The sequence below is a fragment of the Lichenostomus cassidix genome, chromosome 12 (assembly GCF_008360975.1).
Source record: "Lichenostomus cassidix isolate B80296 chromosome 12, HeHo_3.0, whole genome shotgun sequence".
In the NCBI taxonomy this organism is placed as follows: domain Eukaryota; kingdom Metazoa; phylum Chordata; class Aves; order Passeriformes; family Meliphagidae; genus Lichenostomus; species Lichenostomus cassidix.
The window spans coordinates 5,976,033-5,996,868 of NC_139493.1; the positions used below are offsets into that span (position 1 = coordinate 5,976,033).

Sequence of the window (20,836 nt, forward strand, 5' to 3'; positions counted from 1 at the left end):
TTTTAATTTTTTCTGTCTCATTTACTGCTCTTCCCTTGGAGAAGAAGGGGTACACACGGAGGAACTGGACAGTGAACTAGGTAAATCATCCATCTCTCGTTTTGATATTTGACTTCAACTGCACTGTTTTAAGCCTTTAATTACTTTCTTTCTCCTTTGTATCATTTTGCATCTTTCAGTTTTGTTTTTTTTATTTCAACAAAAGTAATTTATCAGCAAAACTTCCCCAGCACACAGAGCATTTATATTCCCCTAGCTTCAGATGTGCAGTGGTTTTCTTATTCAGAGTTGTAAGAAAGCTAGAGAGCCCTAATCTTGCAAAGTTGATTCAAAGCTGCTTCCTCCTGGGCTCTGCAGAATTCAGGGTCTTTTCCTGTGGCATCTCTGGCTCCAGGAAAAAGCTTATAGAAACCAAAGTTGAAATGAAGCAGCTCATGATGCTTTTTCACTGGGGCCAAAGACATTTCCCAGACAACAGCAGCTAAGTGTGATTCAGAAAGTTTTAAGTATTTCATCCGATGCTTCGGCTGAGCTTGTGAATGAAACAGCTTAAAATTTTGCCTCAGTCAGTGATTTTATAAGCAGATGATTTTCAATGATGTGGTACACTTCTATTTGCTGCATCTTTTTGTGAAGGATGCTGTCTTGATATCTAATCTCAGCAGTGCTCATTGTGTTTGTACTGATGGCAGAGGTAGTTGTTATTTCTGTTCACCTATGCTCTAGTGCACACGGAGAGCTGAAAGGATAAGAGGTTGCATAGGATTTTATTTCCACCAGGACTATTACTGCTTTTAGAAAGGACTGTACTTACAGTTCATAGTTCTGCATACTGGAGGAATTGTATTACCAGAGAATTAAGCTCTGGTTTCTGTAATAAGTTGCAAGGACATGTATTCTGCTCCCTGCTCCTGTGTGATGGACATGGCATCAGCAGCCAGCTTGGAACTCTGCTCCAGGAATGGTTCTTCTGAATTATGGAATTATGCCTGGAATAATGTTTCAAGTTCTTGTTCTTATAGAGCAAGAATTGGAAAGAATTGACAATTTAAAGAGGAATGCAGTCTCTTTAGTGGTATGTGAGAGTTACATGCAGCTGGTACAAATAATCCTCAGCAGACCAAGTGGCATCAGAAGTAGGTGGATGCACACCAACAATCTGCAAAGGGTTCTCATGGTCTTCACAACCAGTGGCTTAAAATGAGAGGGAGGTTTTGAAAAAAGCAAATTTAGAGGCAGCATTAAATAGAAACTACCCTTCTTTCAGCATACTATCAGGAACTAGTCCAAGAGAAGAGCTGAAAAAATAGATGCAGGAAAAGTCATTAATTGGTAAGCCTTACCCCAGATCTGCAGGCACTTCCATACACAAGTGTTTTGCTGGAACATCACGAGATGTTCCCTTTGTTTTGATGCAGATAAGCTTTATTGAGCTCACAGCCCATCAATACACTCTTGAGATGAGCAAATGTTGCAGTGTAAGAAAAAACATATTCAAATTACTCCCTTGGTTACAGCAGCACTAGGGATGGGGCATGAAAACTTAGTACAGTTATGACAACTCAGATTAGTATAAACTGGTTTGCAACAGCTGTTTAGCTCCTTAACTTATCAACAGTTTCTATTCTAAATATAAGATCAACACGAGGCGTTTTCACAATTTCTTGTTTTCCAAAGAGCTACAGAGTAATAGGTCACCTCATTTTAGCAGGAGGTTGTACAAACAGACACAAAAATTTAACTTCTAAATAAGAATTTGGCATAGCTTGGACCAGCCCTCCTGGCTGCACAGGGAGCAGGAAGAGCTCAGTGTGCTGAGTTCCTCTCCAGCTCCTTCACACTAATGCATGGCTGCAAATGAAGTACCTGGTGGCTGGAGAAGTAATTTGTTAGGAATCCATCCAGCCCCTCTGTATGTAGGGCAGGATACTAGAGCATCTCAACAGGAATCCATGTACTTATCCAAGGCTTAAAATTGTGAAATTAGGTATTTGTCCATTGGATGTACCTGCTGACAAATGCTCTGAGACTGCAGGGTGCTGCATGGATGTACCAAAATAAAAGCCATATGGCTCACTCAGGCTCCTAATGATGCAAAATGTTTTTGGAAATCTCATCTTTGTGCTAAAATCTAATGCTCTGGGTCATCTTCAGTTTGGCAGGAGAGATAGAGAAAGGAGATGAATAATTTAAAGCAGTTTAGAAGCTAGCCTGTGCAGCATGGCTATGGAGAATATTGCCTTTGCTTCTAGAAGCTTGTAGAAGTCAAAAAGTGCATCTACATAATCAACAAGAAATGTGTTAAAAGCTGCAGTTTTGTATATTGTTGCATCTGAAAACATGGAGTTTTGTTCCTTAAATGAAAAGCTGCAGAGATCGTAAACTAGAAAAGATTTTGGCATAGTGCCATTGTTGGGATTAGGAAAGTGCTGGTGTTCTGTTCTTTAGTGAAAATGCTTTAAAAAGGAAGGGAAATATGAAATTTAATATAAAAATCTTTTGTGAACAGAAGAAAAAAAACCCAAAATTTTTTGCTTAAACTTTAAAAATAAAAAAGCTCTTAATAGTCCAAACAAGACAAAAGATATTTAGCAGGAAAACTGGTGGAACTCATTTGAAGGCATTTGTGCATTACTTCCCCTTTCCCTCATTGCCTTTTTATTTTTATTTCACCCCAGCCTGATCTCTTTACCATTCTACTTTCACCATAGTGCAACAAACTAAACAGCTGCAACAGCTTGTGATTTTCCCAACTACATGCTAGGTCTTAAATCTAATTGCACTGAAATTCTTGGAGCCAATCCCACGGTGTTTTCACCTTCTGGGACTCCTCTGCAAACCTGGGAGTTCCCTTTGCAAAAAGACTTTCAAGATTGGCCTCTAGCTTTCTGGCTTTTTCTCAGATACACTTGCAGGGTGTAAAGGAGTATCTAATTCTGAAGCATTCGATCTGCTGATCAAATCATGGAGTTTTTTCATGCCCAAAAGTTAGCACTGGCTTGCATTTAATGGCTTATGTCTCAAGGAATCCAAAGATGTTAAACACAATGAGGATAAAACAATGATAAGGATGGAAAACTTACCTTTTATCTGCAAATAAGGGACATGTGGATCAAAACCCATGAAAATTGATTTCATCTGATTTCCAGCCAATTCTGAACACAAACATAAACTTTGAGTAATTAGTCCATGTGTGTTTGTATAGATTCTGTTCCTCTCCAGTCTGGAGATATTTCTATCCTTATGGCAACATTATTCTAATTAATGGGCCATTGTTGATTGTATTGGCTCAGAAATTGATGCCATTAATGAAAATAAATCTCTGCATTTGATAATAAACAAACATAGATTGCTGTCAGTGTTGACAAATTTCATGCTAAATTTTGATGAATTATTTTGTGTGGAATATTTGAACTTGTGTTATCCAACTGTGGGGGTTTTTTCTAAATTTAAATGAATGTGCAGAGTCGGTGAGACCACATGTGCACAGTCCATAGTGTGGTGAAGCCTTTTTCTGAGTTGTTTCACAGTATTACACAAACACACCACTCTGTATTGTTAATAGGATGATTATTTTGTTACCCACAGCCAATAGGAAAATTGTGTTTTAATGAGTGGCACAAGGATCAGACCCTTAAGTAACACATACAGCTTTAAAAACCCTCAGTTGGATGCTGAAGTGATTGCATTGCATTCACTAATTATAGTTAAAATACTATCTACAGTCTAGAAAATCAACAGAAACAAAAGTGGGTGCATTTCCAAATGTTAATTTCATCTTCAGGATTGTTTTTTTGTTAATTATGGTAATGAAAAGAAGGAAATCTCTGTTACATGTGACTGTGCAGTGTGTGTTCTTACATGAAGTGCTGTGCAGGGAAATACATCTGTGTGTGCCAACCCCTCTTGGGTGAGTTCTCTATGGTGGGAATTCCTGTTAAATCCACCTTGTCCTGGTTTTGTGTTGGACTCGTGGCCAAGCCATGCAAATGCCAAAGAAAGGAGTCCAAAAAACCCTGTTTCCTGCACTGGTGAGCATAAATAGCTCATCCCTGGTACAGGAGATGGAAATGGTCTCTGTCAGGGGGCTACAGTCTCATCCACCTTCATGGGCTGGTGTGCAAAGACCTCTGGGCTGTTTCTGAATCAGCTTCCCCTGCAGTGCTCCATCCACTGCCCATGGTGGAGAAACCAGGAGGATACTCAAGGCAGTCCCAGACAGGAAATGGATTGAGCATTTGCTCATTCAATGCACAAAGCAAATAAAAGATGGACTGGTGTGGACATCCTCCCAGTGATGTGCTGACCCAGCACAGGCAGCCTGGGCTGGGATGTTGGTCCAGTGCTGTGCCAGCCCTTCCAAAGGGGCTGTGATCACTCTGAAAAGGATCCAAAGCAAACTCTGAGCTATTGTTGAGTTTTGCACGCTGAGGAAGAGCAGCTGCTTGTTGGAAAAACCCTGCTTTGGAGGTTTCAGTAATGCTTTTTCTGTTTCCAGAGTTGCCTGCTGGTTGGGAGAAAATTGAGGATCCCGTATATGGTGTCTACTATGTAGAGTAAGTGCTGCTCCCCATTTCGGTGTGGCTGTCAGGTGCAGGAGGCTTTCCCTGCACCCCACCCTGTGCTTTGCTGGGAACATCTCAGACCAAGGAGGAGGAGATCCTGGTCCCTTCCAGGCTGGGATGGATTGGGGCTGGGAGAGGGCAGCCCTGTCTGACCATTGCCCATCCACCCTGGAGCGGGAATGAGCTCAGGGGAGGCAGGAGAGCCCTGGGAGGGGGCTGAGCCCAAGGAAGACAGGAGCAATCCAGGGTTGGGATGTGCAGGAGCCCCAACACCTCACAAAATACTTCTATCCAGAGAACATGAACAAGTGTGCAATTAACTGAGCTCAATCCCCTCCATGCAGTGCTGCAGCCTCAATGTGAGTGTGCAAAGCATCCACCAGCCATCCACTGACACCAGCAATCCACTTGTGTCAGAAAACACCCAAGAGGATGAATGGAGAAGCTCCTGTGAGCAAACAGCCATAGCAGGGGCTCTTCCATCAGGCTTGGTTGCTGTGACTAGAATGACAGGTTTAATGGGACTCTCTCTGGAATTGGAGCAGCTTCTCCTTTATCGAGATGTCAGATTGCTCCTTTGGGAAAACAGAGATCTGAGTTTTGTTTCATCACTGACCCCAGAAAATGAATTTTTAATTATGTGTATACTCCTGTCTAGTAGGATGGCTTTTGATAGCCCTCAGAATAGAAGTGGAATACAGTTTCTGTCTGCTTTGGCTCATTTCTGACCCTACCATCTGTGCCTAGGGAAACAAGGTTAGCAAACTGTGTAATTAAAGCTTGACATTTATTTACCAAAGACATCGAGAATATTTTTCGGCTATTAAATGCCATGCCAAGAGGTCTTTACAGCATTTTTTCCTGTCACTTTATATACACATGCCCGTTAGTTTTGTGGCACTCCTTACTGATTGAATTAAATCAAAAAGTAACTGCAATAAGACATAATTTTATTTTACTTGCTGTCTCTAAGCTAGCAAGATGGTTATAATTTTAGCATTTGTCTCTGCCCCTTCAAATCAGGCACTCTGTTGTTACATAATAGCTTTTATTGAGAGACAACTGTATTATGAAAAAGTTTATATCACTTTTAAAGTAGTTATGATTTTTTCTTCTTTCCGAAGATATCTTGAAATGGGAAATCCTTTACAAAACTCATTAACTTGTTTTTATTTAGTAAGTTAAATATTTTTCTAGTCATTTAATATTGATCTTTAGCAGAAAGAATTCTGAACATAAATCCCTGGCGTGCTTCTGTCACAATTACTTGAAAAAGTGGTTGGTTTTGACGTTTTTTTTTTTTACAAAGACATATTGGATAGGAGACAATATAATAGCAAGTTCTTAGTGGTAAACTTTTCTTTGCATACGAAGATGGGCTTTAAGGTAATACATTTTTCTGAGGTCTACCTGTTCCTCTGCTGTAAGAAAATCACTACTGAAAATGGTTCTTGAACAGATGATGAGCCATGCAGGGAGCCCCAGACCTGCCCCTGCCACCCCAGCATCTTAGCTGGTGTTCATCACTTGGTTTCGTAAGGTGGTTAATCCTCTGCTGAGTGCATGCCTTGTCTGCCATGCTGGGCTGGTTTTTTCCCTTTTCCTGGAATTGGTAAGAAGTACTGACTCTCAGCATCTCATAGTGCTCAAAAGCTGCCTAAGGAAAGGAGTTAAGTTGCACTAAATGCTGCTTTCCACTGGGAGAATTTTCTGGTGGCTGATTCTGGATAGATTTTGATCTATTTGGAGCCCAGCTCATAGCCTGCATCCCTGCAGATATTTTTAAGACAGCCTGTGTGCATTGATCAGATCACTGACAAATGTTGAGGTTTGGTTTGGTTTATTTTGTTTTGTTTTGTTTCTGACTTCCGTGAGCCAGGGAATAACTGCACCTCTGGGCATCTGATTAAAGCAGGGATGATACAGGCCTGTCTTTTAAAATGCAATCAGACAGAGCACTTTCTCTGCTTAAATCTCATTTTTCACAGATAGATCACCACTTTAACTTATTTGAAGGACTTAGCCGTTCCTACTCAAGACATCATATCAATACCAGAATCTGCTTGTTTTTCTAAACACTCTTTTTGGCACAACCAGACGAGCCTTGCTCCTCATCCACTGCTGCTGGGTTTGTTTGGTATTTCACTCCTTTCCTCCTAAAGAGGAGTTCCAATGCTTGGCCCTCATTCCTGCTGGTGGCACAAAGGGTCTCCTAACTCATTGCTCTCTTTCATCTCCAGCCACATCAACCGGAAGACACAGTATGAAAACCCAGTTCTTGAAGCAAAGAGGAAGAAGCAGCTCGAGCAGCAGCAACAGCCTCCAGAAGGTTGGCACCTTTCAGGGCATGGTGGGTGGTTTTTTGTGGGGGAATGCCCTCCCTTGCCATGGCAGCATTGTGCCAAAGTGTTTGTCCTTCCCTGCGTGGCATTAGTGTTTAAAGGCAGAGTGATGTGCGTAGGAAAGGTTGTGTTTGTCCTTTAGAGAAGATGCAGCAAAGGAGAAAATCTGAACTATTGTAACCACTTCAACATAGAAGCTTTCAACCTTGTTATACAGGAGAGGTTTTTCTTTGTATGTCCTGTATTTCTGAGAGTTTCTAGACTTCCCAAGAGCAACTAAAACATGTTCTCTTCAGTCTGCTCCATCAGGTTAGTCACCATAGCTGGTGTTGTTCCAGTCTGCACTGGGACTCAGGCTATTGAAGGAGTGAGGAGTGGGCACTTAACATGCACTAGAGAAACCCTTCTGCATGAGAGACTTCTTAAACCGAGATCTTTGGATGTTGTTGGGCTCTAAAATCTGAAGTAATTTCATTATTTTGAAACATTTCTTTTTTATTATTATTTCCCTCCCCCTCCCTTTTTTTTTCTTTCTTACTTTTTAATCTTTTTTTTCTTCAAACACAGTTAAGGGCCTGTGGCATTTGGGTTTATTCTTGTACTTAGATGCCATGAGTGGCACAGGGAGTAGATTTCATTTAAATGTCAAGTCCACTTAGGTGTAAATCAAGTCCCAGGTTTGAGCATGAGGTAGGATGTCCCAGCAGATGGATCCGTTGACCTGGACACAGAGATTCTCCAGGACTGGTTTTTGGACATCCCATCCATTATATTCCCTCTGTCTGTGACTCTGTTTCCTCTCTTGCCATGCTTATCCCATCTCCTCTGCTTGACCCTCACACTCCCAGTGTGTGCACGAGCAGCAGCTCACAGTGCTCTTGTGAAACAAGTAACATTTCCCTCTCTGTCCTCTCTAGAATGGACAGAGGAGTGTCCATCTCTCCCTCCACCCGCTGCTCCAAACCATGTTTCAAACAACCAAGAGGCAGCTCGGGAAGCACCAGTGCAAGGTAACAGCCTTGTTAAACCGGTTATGGAAGAGCAACAAGGTTTTTTTCCCTGAGAATGAAATCCCCTTGGCCACCACAAAGGCAGTATTTCCACGCCTGGTGACACAGCAGGGCCTGTGCCTGCTTATCTGAATTCCCAGATTTTGAGACCAGTTGTTTCAAGAGTACATTTGTTGCTGAATGCAGGAGGTGAATGAGATCATGTGCATCAGAAAGAGGATTGTGTCTGTTCTCTGTGTAGTGTTCCAAGTTTTCAAACACAGTGGACTTACTCAGAAGCTGCACTTTTGGACAAGTACTTTGGGCTCTTACAGCCTTATTTATTGTGTCAGTGGTCTGTGTAGCCAACTGCTCACAGACCAATTGTTTGCTCACCAGACAGGACATGAATCATTCCTGAATTTGCAGCATGAGCTAAAATATGACCAGGTCAGGTTGCCAGCCAGGGCAGGGAGTTCCACTTGTACCTGTGGCAGTAAAGTGCTCTCTGGTTACAAGTGGTTGTAAGTAGGCTAATCTTTGAGTACATCTAAATTGCATAGCATGTGAGTGCCATTGCCCTGGTCTGCAGAGCCTGGGGAAGGTGAGAGGGGAAATCTGGCTGGAACACATCTTCCTGACAGAGCTGGGAGCAGCTGGGAACTGGGAAGTACTCCTGTGGTCTCCAAAGGCAAACCTGACTGGAGTGCTGCTGTCTCAGGCATTCTCTCCTCCCAGGAAGAGCCAGGGAGTGCTCTCTGCAGCAGGTGGCAGCAGATCAGCCCTTCCAAAACAGATGTGTGGAATTTAACAGGACCCAAAGCCCCCAGCAGAGCCCTAAGGGCTCTTAGAGTACATGAGAGTAATCCAGTCTGGCAGCAAGGAAAAACATGGGAGGTGTGAGGGTGGTACCCTGACCACCACACACCTGGGTTTAGACATGTCATCAGACTGCCCCAAAAATGCTGATCTTCCTCCAGGAGACATCTGTGAATGCCAGCTCTGCCTTTTCCACAGTCAGGCTGAAGCAAGGGCTGCCCAAGCATCCATGCATGGCAATGCAAAGGGTGACATTGGGAGCCTGCTCAGCCACCAAAATTGTGCAGCACTGTTAGAGCAGAGCATTAACCTGTCTCAGCACCACCCTGAGTGACATGTCCTGGTACCCACTGATGACTCCTCCCCTCTTTCATTCTTTCTTTTCCCTTTCTCAGTGCTGCTCCCTCTTCTCTCACTCCCCATTTGCAGCAGCTTTTTCCAGCTTCCATGCCCAGAGGTTTCCATCTCCCCCCTGATGGCACTTCTGACAGGGACATGGGCACAAGGAGGCCTCCCTGTGCCCCTGGCAACACTCTCCCAGCCTGGGTTTTGTAGATACACTAATTTCAAATGCGATCCCCACCTGAATGCTGTAGGTGGGATGTAGCCTGTGGTGCTGCTGTCCTGTTGCTGCAGGGCAAGCTCAGCCTGTGTCTGTGGGCAGACACCAGCAAGCTGTGCTTGTTCTGCTCGTCCTTTGAACCAGAAATGAGCCCTGCTGCACCCTGCCTCTCAGCTGTGTTTGTTACTGAGACACTGGGATGCACTTTGATAAGTCAGGGCTTTTTTGCAGGTTGGGGTCTGAGCACAGCATCTGCCCACGATGTGCAGGATTCCTCTGCCACCCTTCAAAGGCAGAAGACTACAAGTCCTCACTCTGCCTCCTCATGAATAATCTTCAAATATACATTTCCCCCCCCAGTCAAAGGCTTGTGAGTCTCAAATCCCCTCGCTCTCCCCCGAGGTCTCCTTTCTGAGCAGAGCCCCACGGCAATGCTGCCGAGGTGTTTGAAAGTGTGCCAGCTCTCCTGGCTGTGATACCCACTGCTGATCCTGGAGCTGTCACCAGAGGGCTTAGTGGCACAGGCTAAGCGTTCAAAACAATTAAAAGTGCAAAGGTGTTTAGTGTTGGCACAGTGAAGTGCACAAACCGTGACCCCTCTTCCGAGCTGTGCAACATGCTTTGCAAGGATGTGCTTTTGTCCGTGGAGCACCTCTTTGCCTCTTAACTGTGCTCCCAGAGAGCATTCCCAGCCCTCCAGCACAGCTGCTCCAGTCCTGGGCTGCACTTTGATCCCTGCTTCATGCCAGCAGTGTTTCATCCACGACAGGCAACGAGCAGAAAGGGAAGAGGAAAGACTTCAAACAGTGTGTGAAGAACAACATCAGCATCCTCCCCTTTTTCACCACAGGAGGTCACAGGGTGGTAGCAATAGTGGGGCTGTGGGTTATGCTAAAGGGTATCAGTGTCTTGTCAGAGCTCAGAAGTTGTTTTTTGCTCAGTGGGTTGGCAGAAGGTCAAGTGGTGAAAAGCATAATGATGCTCCTTTCTGCAGAAACTCTCACTGCAGACTCCTTCTGCAGGAGGCATTTTTGCTGCCCCTGCCCCATCCTTCCAGGATGGATATAACCATCTCAGGACAGAGATAAGACACACATCTAACCCAGCATTCCCAGCTTTAATATATTCCATTCTTTAAAGCAGCATGTTTTCCCCTTTGTAGCCTTGGGGCTTTGGTGTGCACGGCCACAGCTAACAAAGTGCCAGGTTCTGGGGTTTTGTTCACACCTTTTACTGCATGCCTGGATCCAAGGAGAAGGGTGGAGTGTGATGAGATGAGAGGATGCAGGAATGAGTTCAGTCCTGTCCCTGCACACTGCTCTGTTTGTCCATGGACTTGTTAGAATGGGGAGGGGCAGAGGAAAAAGAGATCAAACACTCTTGCCTGCCTGCTTATAGATTTTTTCCAAACTTCCTACACAGGAAAACCCTTTTTTACACGAAACCCTTCTGAGTTGAAAGGGAAGTTCATCCACACCAAGCTAAGGAAAAGCAGCAGGGGGTTTGGCTTCACTGTCGTCGGAGGGGACGAGCCAGATGAATTTCTCCAAATCAAAAGTTTGGTGCTTGACGGCCCTGCAGCGTTGGATGGCAAAATGGAAACAGGTACTGATGCTTTATACCAAAATCATCACCACCACTTCGGTTTGTGTTTTTGCAGCTGGTTTTATGTGCCATTCATAAAGGACTGTGGCCCCCATCCCCTTCTTGGGGAAAGGCATTCAGCTTTCCTATCAGCAAGTAGGGAAGTGAGATACATATGTTCAAAATCTTGGAAAAAGGCACTTCGTGTGTCCAAATTTCAGCTCAGGTGTCAAAATACTGCCAGCTTCTGCTCTCCCTATACTGAGGAGTAGAGCCAGCAGTTGTGGGGTCCCATATCAGGCTGTGGGTTCCTGCTCCCTGCTGTGGCCAAGGATGATGGATTTTTGTAGGGCTGCACCACTGTGTATTTGTGTCTCTGCTGTGCTGCTTGCCCCTTTCCAAAGCTACTCCCAGGGAATGGGCAGAGCAGTGGGCTAGACTGCATTTCCCTGTGTGGATGCACCAAGGGCCAATTGATTTTGCCAGAGATCAGGCCCACCACAATTTATTGGTGAAATACAAAGTATGGCTTAGTGGTGAACAGAGTGGTGCTGGGTTAATGGTTTGACTCAATGATCTTGGAGGTACTTTTCAGCTTTTATTCTTATGAAATCCTCCTAGGCTTCACCTGAGGTCACAACTCCTCACTTTCAGTTGGAGCATCACAGCACTTAACATCCCTGTTTTGCAGCCCCGGAGTTAATAAAAGGACTCATAACTTAATCGACACCTGGATTTCAGGCTGAAGTATGAGGCATGACATGTGGCACTGTGTTTGAGCAGTTGCTTTGGAGAGCCTTCTGTTACAGCTCCCATGTGCTCTCAGTTTTGTTCCTGTCATATGTCAACGTGTAACAGTGAGAGCCGGGCTTCAAAATAGCTGTTAAACGGGCCATATACCACCATTTAAATTCATTAATTTTTTCCATGAGCCAATTCCATTTCCACTTTCAAAAACGTTTATGTACATAAAGGCTTTATGCCGTGAATCCACTGAGCACAGAGAGTTTTTGCTCACCCAAGTGTCGCCAATCCTTTTCCTCGTACTGAAATGCTGCTGTTGCCTGTGAGTGGTACCTGTGGATGCTGCAGATCTGCTCTCAGGCTCTAGTTGATGCCTTAAAAGCTGGCAAAAATATGAGGCAGATGCAGCAGTAAAGGGAAAAAGTGTATTACCTTGGTTTTAGTAGGATCCTAGCTGCACTCTCGTCAAAGGTGGAATCATGCCGAGGAGCACACCCCGTGTACAACGTGTATACAGTTTTATGGACCTTACAAATTAGCATATCTACTCAAAATCTTCCAATAAGAAACTTAACAAATGAAGTAATTATCCCCCTATTCTTATTATCCTCCCCCTCCAACTAGACTACAGCCTAGTTTACAAAAACTTGTTCCATAGAGGAGACTCCATCCAAGGTTGGAGCCTTTAGTTTTGAGATGGTAATAAATGTTTTGTCTTCCCCCCTGGAGAACCTCCAAACTAAGCTAAATATCAGACTACAAGAGTTATAAACATGTGGGGCTAAGATACAAGGAGTGTTTGTGAAGGGTACAAGGAGAGGGAAAGGGTATAAAGATGCATGAAAAGGGTATAAAAAGAAAGGACAGAAAATCATCAGGCATCATCGTGAGAGCAGATCTGCAGTCCTGCAGTGCACAAAACATATTTTCTTGGTCTGTCTGTCTGTGTGCTCTGCAGGGGACGTGATAGTGAGCGTGAACGACACCTGTGTGCTGGGGCACACCCACGCCCAGGTGGTGAAAATCTTCCAGTCCATCCCCATCGGTGCCAGTGTGGACCTCGAACTGTGCCGGGGCTACCCCCTGCCCTTCGACCCCGACGACCCCAACACCAGCCTGGTCACGTCCGTGGCGATTTTGGACAAAGAGCCCATCATTGTGAACGGGCAGGAGAACTACGACTCCCCGGCGAGCCACAGCAGTAAAACAGGGAAGGTGAATGGCACAAAGGAGGCCAGGCCCAGCAGCCCCGCTGAGGTCTCCTCCAACGGACCCCACGGCTACCCCAACGACACAGTGTCCTTGGCGTCCTCGATAGCCACACAGCCTGAGCTCATAACTGTGCACATAGTGAAAGGGCCCATGGGCTTTGGGTTTACTATAGCAGACAGTCCCGGTGGGGGCGGCCAAAGAGTCAAACAAATTGTGGACAGCCCACGGTGCCGCGGCCTGAAGGAGGGCGACCTCATTGTCGAAGTCAACAAGAAGAATGTGCAGAGCCTCACTCACAACCAGGTGGTGGATATGCTGATTGAATGTCCTAAGGGAAGCGAAGTCACGTTGCTGGTGCAGCGAGGAGGTGAGTCCTCAAAACTGCTTGAAAACATCTCTTCTTGAAATTAAAAAAAGGGGAGAAAATGCACGTCGCGGAAGATCTGCTCTCCTAAGCTTCTCTGTAGAAGTGGTTTTTGTCCTGAGGTGGAGGAAGTGCCCCAAGTTGGCAGTTGTCAGGTCACATAGGTGGTTAAAGTGATTTATTGTGTGTTGCTGCACTGGGGGGATGCTCAGGCTGCCACATGCACACAGCACTGGTGAGGGGCAGGAGGGTGCTGTGGTTACACGTGTGGTTACACCTTTGCTTACATAACCAACCCTGGTCTCATGATGGTAAAACTTGAGTGTTTTAAATAGGACATGGCCATTCCTTGAGCTATTCTAGAGTATGGGAAAGGCTGGTAATATGTTCTGTAATTTGCAGTGTTCAAAATCAGGTGCTTAATGACTCTTCATCGGGGAAGGATTATACCTGGGATACAGCAGGGAGTGTAGAAGAGAATTTAAATTTCTCCAAGTTGTGCAATAGAAATTGTGACCTCTGCACATTTGTTTGCTGTGCCATTGGGAGCTGAGCTCATTTTTTGGTTGCATTGCTGAGGCCATCAGCAGGTACAAAACCCATTCCACAGGCAGTGTGTCTGCAGCCCACATGGAGCAGGATTGGCAGGCAGCCTGCCAGTGGCCAGACCATCCACAGGAACTCTTTCCCTGCACATAGAAGTGTAAAGGTACCTGAGGCAGCAGCACTTCAGCCTGTGGATTGGGATTACTGGGATAGGGTCAAGCTCACAGGAGAAGTCCAGGTCAGTTGTCCAGCACAAAGTCAAGAGCAGATGGGTCAGCTCTCCCTCTCCCTGCTCTGGCCTTGGCAGTGGGGCTCTCAGAGGGACAAACCTGTCCCCAGCTTGCTCCTGTCCCACACAGGTTTTTAGAGAGGACACACACATGGGTGCCCAGTGGATCACAGGGTGACCTCGCTGGAGAGGTAAGCTAAGCTGACAAGTAGGTGCTGAACACAACCCCAGCCAGCCCTGCAGGGAGCGTGTGCTATAAAAGCACTTTTCTGCTGACTTTTCTAAAGTGTTTTGATTGTAGTAAGTTAGCACCAAAAGCCAGTCCATTTTAATGAGGGACAAGTTGTTTCCTGAATTTACAAGCCTGGTTTGTTGTTTTCCAAGACCTATTTCAGGGCATTGAATACATTGATTCTGCAATTAATGGCAGCTCTGGAGAAAGCACTGCCTTTCCTATACTCCTTCCTTTCCAAGTGCTTACTGTGTTTTTGTATTTTGATAGTAAATTAGAAAGTAGAGAACAGAATATATTAAGAATTCTCCAATTTTCAAAGTGTGAGTTCCTTAAAGACTTTCAGCACTAGAAAGGTTTTAAAAAATGCACTTCATTCTCATGATTAATATATGTATTATGTAGAAAATATGGTTGGAAGAAAAATAGCAGCTATTATTAATCCTCCTGGAGAGTGCGTATATATCTGGTAACACCATACATTAATTATTTGAATTGTGCCTGACATTTAATAATCCTCCTAATGCCTTGAAGGCATAATGAAAAGTTTTGATGAGGAAATAAAAGCCTAGTTTTAATAAAATAGTAAATAGTTCCCTGGTAATCTTGTTGAATCTCTCTATTATTTTTTTTTAATTTAATCAAGATACTAACCACATTTGCTATCACCTTCTTAGATAAGATGCCATGTCAGTCTCCTTGAACTGCCTCCATCCCTCCCTCCTTCAAGGTCCTGACATTTCCATCTCAGCACAGAGCACTTGCAGTTTCAAATATCACACTCTCATGGTACAGGACTTGCAGATCCTGGTGGCCCTGGATCCAGGGTTAATCACTGAAACAGGGTTTTCTTCACATCCAGAGAAAAGCTGGACCAAAAGGCACCTAAGCTGTGGCAGAGAAGCCAAGCAGAGTAGGGACAATAGTAACCCCATAACCAGAACCAAAACCAGTCAGGGATGGAGCACCTCTGCCATGGGTACAGCCTGAGAGTTTGGCTTGCTAACATGAAACCTTATAGCACCTTGTACAATATAAAGGGGCCTACAAGATTGCTGGAGAATGGCTTTTCACAAGACCATGCAGTGACAGGACAGGGGGAATGGCTTTAGACTGAAAGTAGGTAGGTTCAGGTTGGATATTGGGAAGAAGTTGTTCCCTGTGAGGGTGGTGAGGCACAGGGTGCCCACAGAAGCTGTGGCTGCCCATCCCTGGAAGTGTCCAAGGCCAGGCTGGATGGGGTTTGGAGCAACCTTGGGTAGTGGAAGGTGTTCACAGGGTGGTTGGAAATGCATAATTTTTAAGGTCCTTTCCAACCTAAACTATTTAAAAAGCAAAAGGTGGAAGTGGCTAAAGTGCACCTGGCACTGAGTGCTGCTGCACTCAGGTCCTTTCCCCTGTAACTTTACCTCCTGTTATCCCTGCCAAGCCTCTCCTCAGCACCACCATCCCCAGACAAGGTGCCGCTATTTATTTTGGTCCGACTGCAGAAGTGCATTTGGCTCGGGTGTCTGACAAGCTCCTTCAGGGCTTTTGAAGCTGTTCTTCTTTAGCTTCCCTGTCACTTGTCCTTTCCTCCTCCTCCCTCTGGTGTCCAGTGAGGAAAGTGCTCAGATGCTGTCAGCATTCTTCCTTCAGCCCAACATTTGCATTCAGTCCCGCTGTGCAGGAAGCATCCCTGCAACACTGAGGCTGCTATTCGAGAGCTGTCGAAAGGATTTGCAGGAGTGATTACTAATCAAGCAGAAAAATATCAGACAGAGATGTGCAAAATACAGGAAAAGCTCTGCTTGCTCGAAGCTGCTGGTGCACTCCCAACAAGGAGGTTTAATTGTCAAAATGCAAGCCCAGAGCTGCTGAGAGCAGCCTGTAAAATATTTACTGTGAAGTGTGTTCAGCTGAAGTGCTGGCTTGTGGGAGAGGATGAATCCTGCTGCTGCCTCTGAGTGAGGAACACAAGGATGATTTCAGGAGGGATGAAGCTGAAATGCCCCCTCTGTGTGCTCATGTGTCATCTAAAATCATTTGCAGGACTCATGCAGGACTGGGGCAGAGGGATAAATACTTCAATGCAAAGTCGGGCCACTGTGAATTTGCTTTCCAGAGACCTCACAGAAAACTTGCCTTGTCTATGTTCTGGTTTTGAAAAATATTTTTTTTTATTTTCTTCTTCCCTCCTCCCCTCTGTAGGATTAATTATATTACTGTTGTTTTCCTGTTTCACCTATACATGGATAAAACTGGATAAAACTCCCTGGTTTCGAGGGGTTCAGAAAGAGTTCACCCCCCCAGTGTGCAGAGGGTTGACTGGGCTGGTTAGCAAAGCTGCTTTTGCTTAGCAAAATCAAGGGACAGAGGGGACAAAATAATTACTGTCTCTATTAGGAAGGAGAGATAGAAGGTACTTAAATGAAGGAGTTGGCTGAACAACTGTGTGCTGTTTGGCTGTGAGTAATTTAAACTGGGAATGAGAGTGCCAAGCCATTAGAGCCTGTAAGTCAAACTGGAGGATGCACTAAGGCTTTGCTGGCTGAAGGTGAAGCTCAGCACGTTTGAAGGGGACAGGACGAGGTGCCTGCAGCAGCACAGGAGATGCTTGATAGCCAAGCAGGACCATTTGAGAGCTCTGCACTTGAAGGTAAACCAGTGCTGCTGCTACGAAATCTCTGCCACAAATTAATGCAGAATTAAGCATATGGTTTTTGTCCCTGCGCTGGAAATTGTGATTACATGCTTTGGTTATTTTAAAGAATTATTGCTAATGCAGCCACAAAAGGTACAACTTTATTTTGAATGTTCGTAGCTGAGAAGGTTCTTTTAACCTTGTACCTAGCAAGTACATAAAGTACTTCACACAAAAATAAAAAAAAAAATTGAAAAAGCAAAGAAACAAGGTAATATTATTTGCCACTTGAAATCCATTAGTCATTGAAGTCTTGTCTGTGCACAGTAACCAACTGAAATAAGTAATTCTCAAATACCTATCCATTCTGCATGGACTCTATTCATAATAAAAACAACATTTTGTCAGAATAATTTCCCTGCTTCCCAAGGGACTTTTATTCTGGAAGTTGTGTCTTTGTTGGGACAGGTGGGGGCTGTTTTGGTACAAGTTATTCTACAAAACTGCTGTATTTTTTGGAATCACTCAGCTCTAATATTTGTTTCAGTGAAAACTTTCATGTATTCTATATTTTGTGAATTGCATTTGATTAAGGAGGATTTTATTTTTTCCTTTTTTTCCCTCTTTTTTTAGGTCAGTCTTCAGGTTAACCAAAATATATATGTTTTGTCTGTGTACAGTTGCAAGAATGACACTGAGCAGTGTTAGTGTAGGCTTGAATGGACAATCTACCTTGAAAGCTTTCAGTTAGTGCTCAGTTGCATCTTTATTCACTGGAAGGTCAAAAATAGCATAAACCTTGAGCCTGATCTACCTAATCCCCTGGAAGATGTGCTCCCACTTTGCTCCAGATCAAAGTACAGGTGAAAAGTCACTCACATGCCATGTGCAAATCAGTGCCATTGATGATTGTTTTCCCTAGAACCAAACTCACCTTAAACTGGGGAATGGAAATACATCTTCTGAAAAAAATATATACTCTCTATATATATACACACACACACAGAGATAGATATAGATATAGATATATTTTATATATATTTTTTAAATATATATGTATTTTTATATGTGTATATACACACTAAACATTTAAAACTAAATCTATTTTGTGGAAAGAAAAATGAATGCAACATCTACCTGCCCATCAGTGGGTACCTGATTCTTACTCCATGTAAAAGTCCATGGTAAATTCCCTTTTTACGGTTCAGTGGAATAGAACATGTTCGTGGGGAGCAGTGGGGTTGGTAGAATCCTGCTCAGTTGATCCTTGACTCAGTGGGCTTAAGATCCTTGTGACACATAAAACTACAACAAAGATTTGCAGCAATGGGAAAAAAAAAAAAAACTACAAAGCTCTAAAGCAATAAACCTATCAAGTCTCCTTCCATTGCTGTTCAGTGATGCTCTTGGCATGTGAAAGTTATTGACCTCCAACAGTTCCCATGGAGAAGAATTAACTACTTGTGCTGGAATTACATGCTAGAGTCAACTGCCCTGGACTTGAAGGCTCTTTGTGGAGCCTAAAGTCATCCAAAAGCCATCCTTTTTCTCTGTCTGTTTATTGTGTGCCCATGCCTTTGAAACACCACACAGTGATATAAAAATACATGTCTTTTTTTTCATGCTGCTCGCTGCAGGTCAGGCTCCCTTGAGCAGGATAGAGAGAGTTACAGGATCCTTCAGACACAGTGGGAAAACTTCACAAACAATATATCATAATTTAACAACTTATAGTTGCACATTATAATAGTATAATGGAAGTCTAATTGCTCTTTGAGCTGTAGGGTGTCAAAATACAATGTTCAGGCATAGGTGAGCAGTGGCACTGAGCATTAAATACTTGAGCTGAGTGAAATGTGCTGCTGCTCCACGTTTCAGAGAATCACCCCTCACTGCTCCATCCTTTCTGCCTCACTAAAAACACCTGTCAGCCTGAATTCTGTAAGCAAAAATACTGTTTTTGTCCTGCTTTGCCAAGAATCTCTCCCCACCTGGAAAGGAAGTTTTCCCTTCCTGTCCCTAGCAGAAGTGTTGGAACTGGATCATTGAGTGGTAAGAGGAAAAAAAAAAATTGTTGGAATTAGCTCTCCTTTTCAGTTTCTATCCCTAATGATGTAGAACCATGGTTTAATTAGAGCTGCAATCAGCTATTCAGTGCAGCCTTGAACTCTTTTGAACAAGACACTCACTTCTGTTTGCCCTTTAGGCTTGCAGTGAAGAGTGAGTTGAAAGTCATGCCACTTGAGCATCGAGCTGCCAGAAAATTTCAAACTGTCCTAGCAGCTGCTGAATTCGAGAGAAAGTGAGTCCAAACTGCATTTGGGACAAAAATCACCACCTGGGAGTCATCTGATGGTTGCCACAGAGCATGTTTGCCTGTGCCAAAGCTTGTGGAATGGGAAGAAAAGTTCAGCATTTTCAGCAGTGTTTTCAGCTCAAGTACAGAGAGAGCAGAGCTTTACACTGAGCTCTTTGTGCTGTGTTTGTATCTGTAGGAACTCCAGAAATAACAGGTGGGGGCATATTTTTGATAGCTCACCCCTCACTGGCTAGTAAATTACATGTAGAAAATCAGAATTGTAGTATGCTTAAAGGAAATACATGTCCATGAGTAATGCCAAGATTTCTTTTTCAGGTTCATTACTTTGTATTCCAGAGTTGTTACTTTGCATTTCCAGAGTTATGGATTTCCTGATTAAACTTGGAATCTCGTTTGGCATTTAAAAATCTTTATTCAATTGTTTCCTCTTGTTTATTTTTGTTCCTATTTCCTTTAAAGAGCTCTGCCTGGCAAGAAGGGAATCAGATTAGAATTTTGTAAGTTGGTTTACAAACTGAGTTAGAAACAAAATGTTTTTAAACTGTTCTGCAGTGTGCCTTTTCCATTTTCTGAAAACAGACAATCCTAGTAAAAATGCATTGTTAAAACTTAGGTGCAGGGAAGGAGCAGGATTGGGGGAACCTTTCATTGGGAGTAGCTGCATCCTTTTTATCCAAACCACCACATCACTCTTTGTTATTCTCTTCTCTCTGTTGACTGGAATTATATTCTAACAAGGCCAAAAGAAGCTGATGAGACTTTAAAGCAAGTTTAAAGCAAGTTTGATGTCACATTTACTATTCTCTCACAGCCTTATTCTGATCAGGCACTAGTATATCAAGGAGCAGATACAAAAATCACTCAAAGTCGGGAAAAGATGAAATAAAGGAAATATAATAAGTTTAGGTATTTTTAATAAGAAGTTTGAAGTTCATACCCCTGATTAGAATTGCTTATGTGTGTGTGTGTGTTTCAATCCACTGTGCAAGTTAATTTTCCTGCAGCAGCTCCAGAGTGTTAGATACGCCTTTTTGGGACAATGCTGTGTATTGTTATGCAGCACCATACACTGATCACTGGTAATTGGTTTTGTAAAGCAAGCCAGCAGAAACTTGTTTTCTCTTTGTGATAAAAATAAGCCGAACTTAACATTTAAAATCAGGTCGTCTTATAAATAATGTAATATTTTGGGATTACGTGGTGTTTTTTTCTCCTTCAAAGTGCTTTACAGGTGTTAATCTTAGTGACATTAGCCGTTTGTTTTTGATGATCTGAATTTGTGAGGTTTGGGAAGATTTTGCTTACCAAAAAAGCATGCAGGGGGAGTTTTTGGTGCTGCTCAAGTCCATGGCAAAGCTCCCATTCGACTCCAGGAGGCAGCAGGGTTTCACCAAGGTTTTTCATGCCTACTGATGCTGCAGCCACGAAGGGTAATTGTTGGTAGCTTGTTCAGACACCAAATAGTTTGCTGTATGTTTCTGATGTTCATATAAATAATGCATTGGCAGGAACTAATTAATTAGCATTGCCAGGTCCTGCTGGAGTTTCTCAGTACAAGGCATCCAGTTGAAATAGTAATTGATGAACCCGAATATCAAAAAGCCAGTGTGTGCAAAAAGACTACCTTAAGCTCCCAAAATCCCAGATACAAAAATACCACATCAGACATCTTTATGGTTTGGGTGGTTTTTTATTATTTTAAGCC

General features: G+C 43.5%; 1 protein-coding gene across 30 annotated transcripts in view; it reads left to right on the top strand.

Moving 5' to 3' along the window:
• Window positions 1-20,836, top strand: part of MAGI1 (membrane associated guanylate kinase, WW and PDZ domain containing 1) — a 321,207-nt gene that overhangs the window by 255,495 nt on the left and 44,876 nt on the right. For 15 of the 30 annotated variants that reach the window (XM_085072341.1, XM_085072344.1, XM_085072345.1 and 12 more), the window contains 6 exons: window positions 42-80; window positions 4,499-4,556; window positions 6,806-6,894; window positions 7,825-7,917; window positions 10,700-10,882; window positions 12,564-13,184. In XM_085072341.1, the coding sequence (XP_084928467.1) occupies window positions 42-80; window positions 4,499-4,556; window positions 6,806-6,894; window positions 7,825-7,917; window positions 10,700-10,882; window positions 12,564-13,184 (1,083 nt within the window). Of the gene's footprint in view, window positions 1-41; window positions 81-4,498; window positions 4,557-6,805; window positions 6,916-7,824; window positions 7,918-10,699; window positions 10,883-12,563; window positions 13,185-20,836 lie in introns of all 30 variants that reach the window. The other 15 variants (XM_085072342.1, XM_085072367.1, XM_085072368.1 and 12 more) reach the window with 6 other exon arrangements.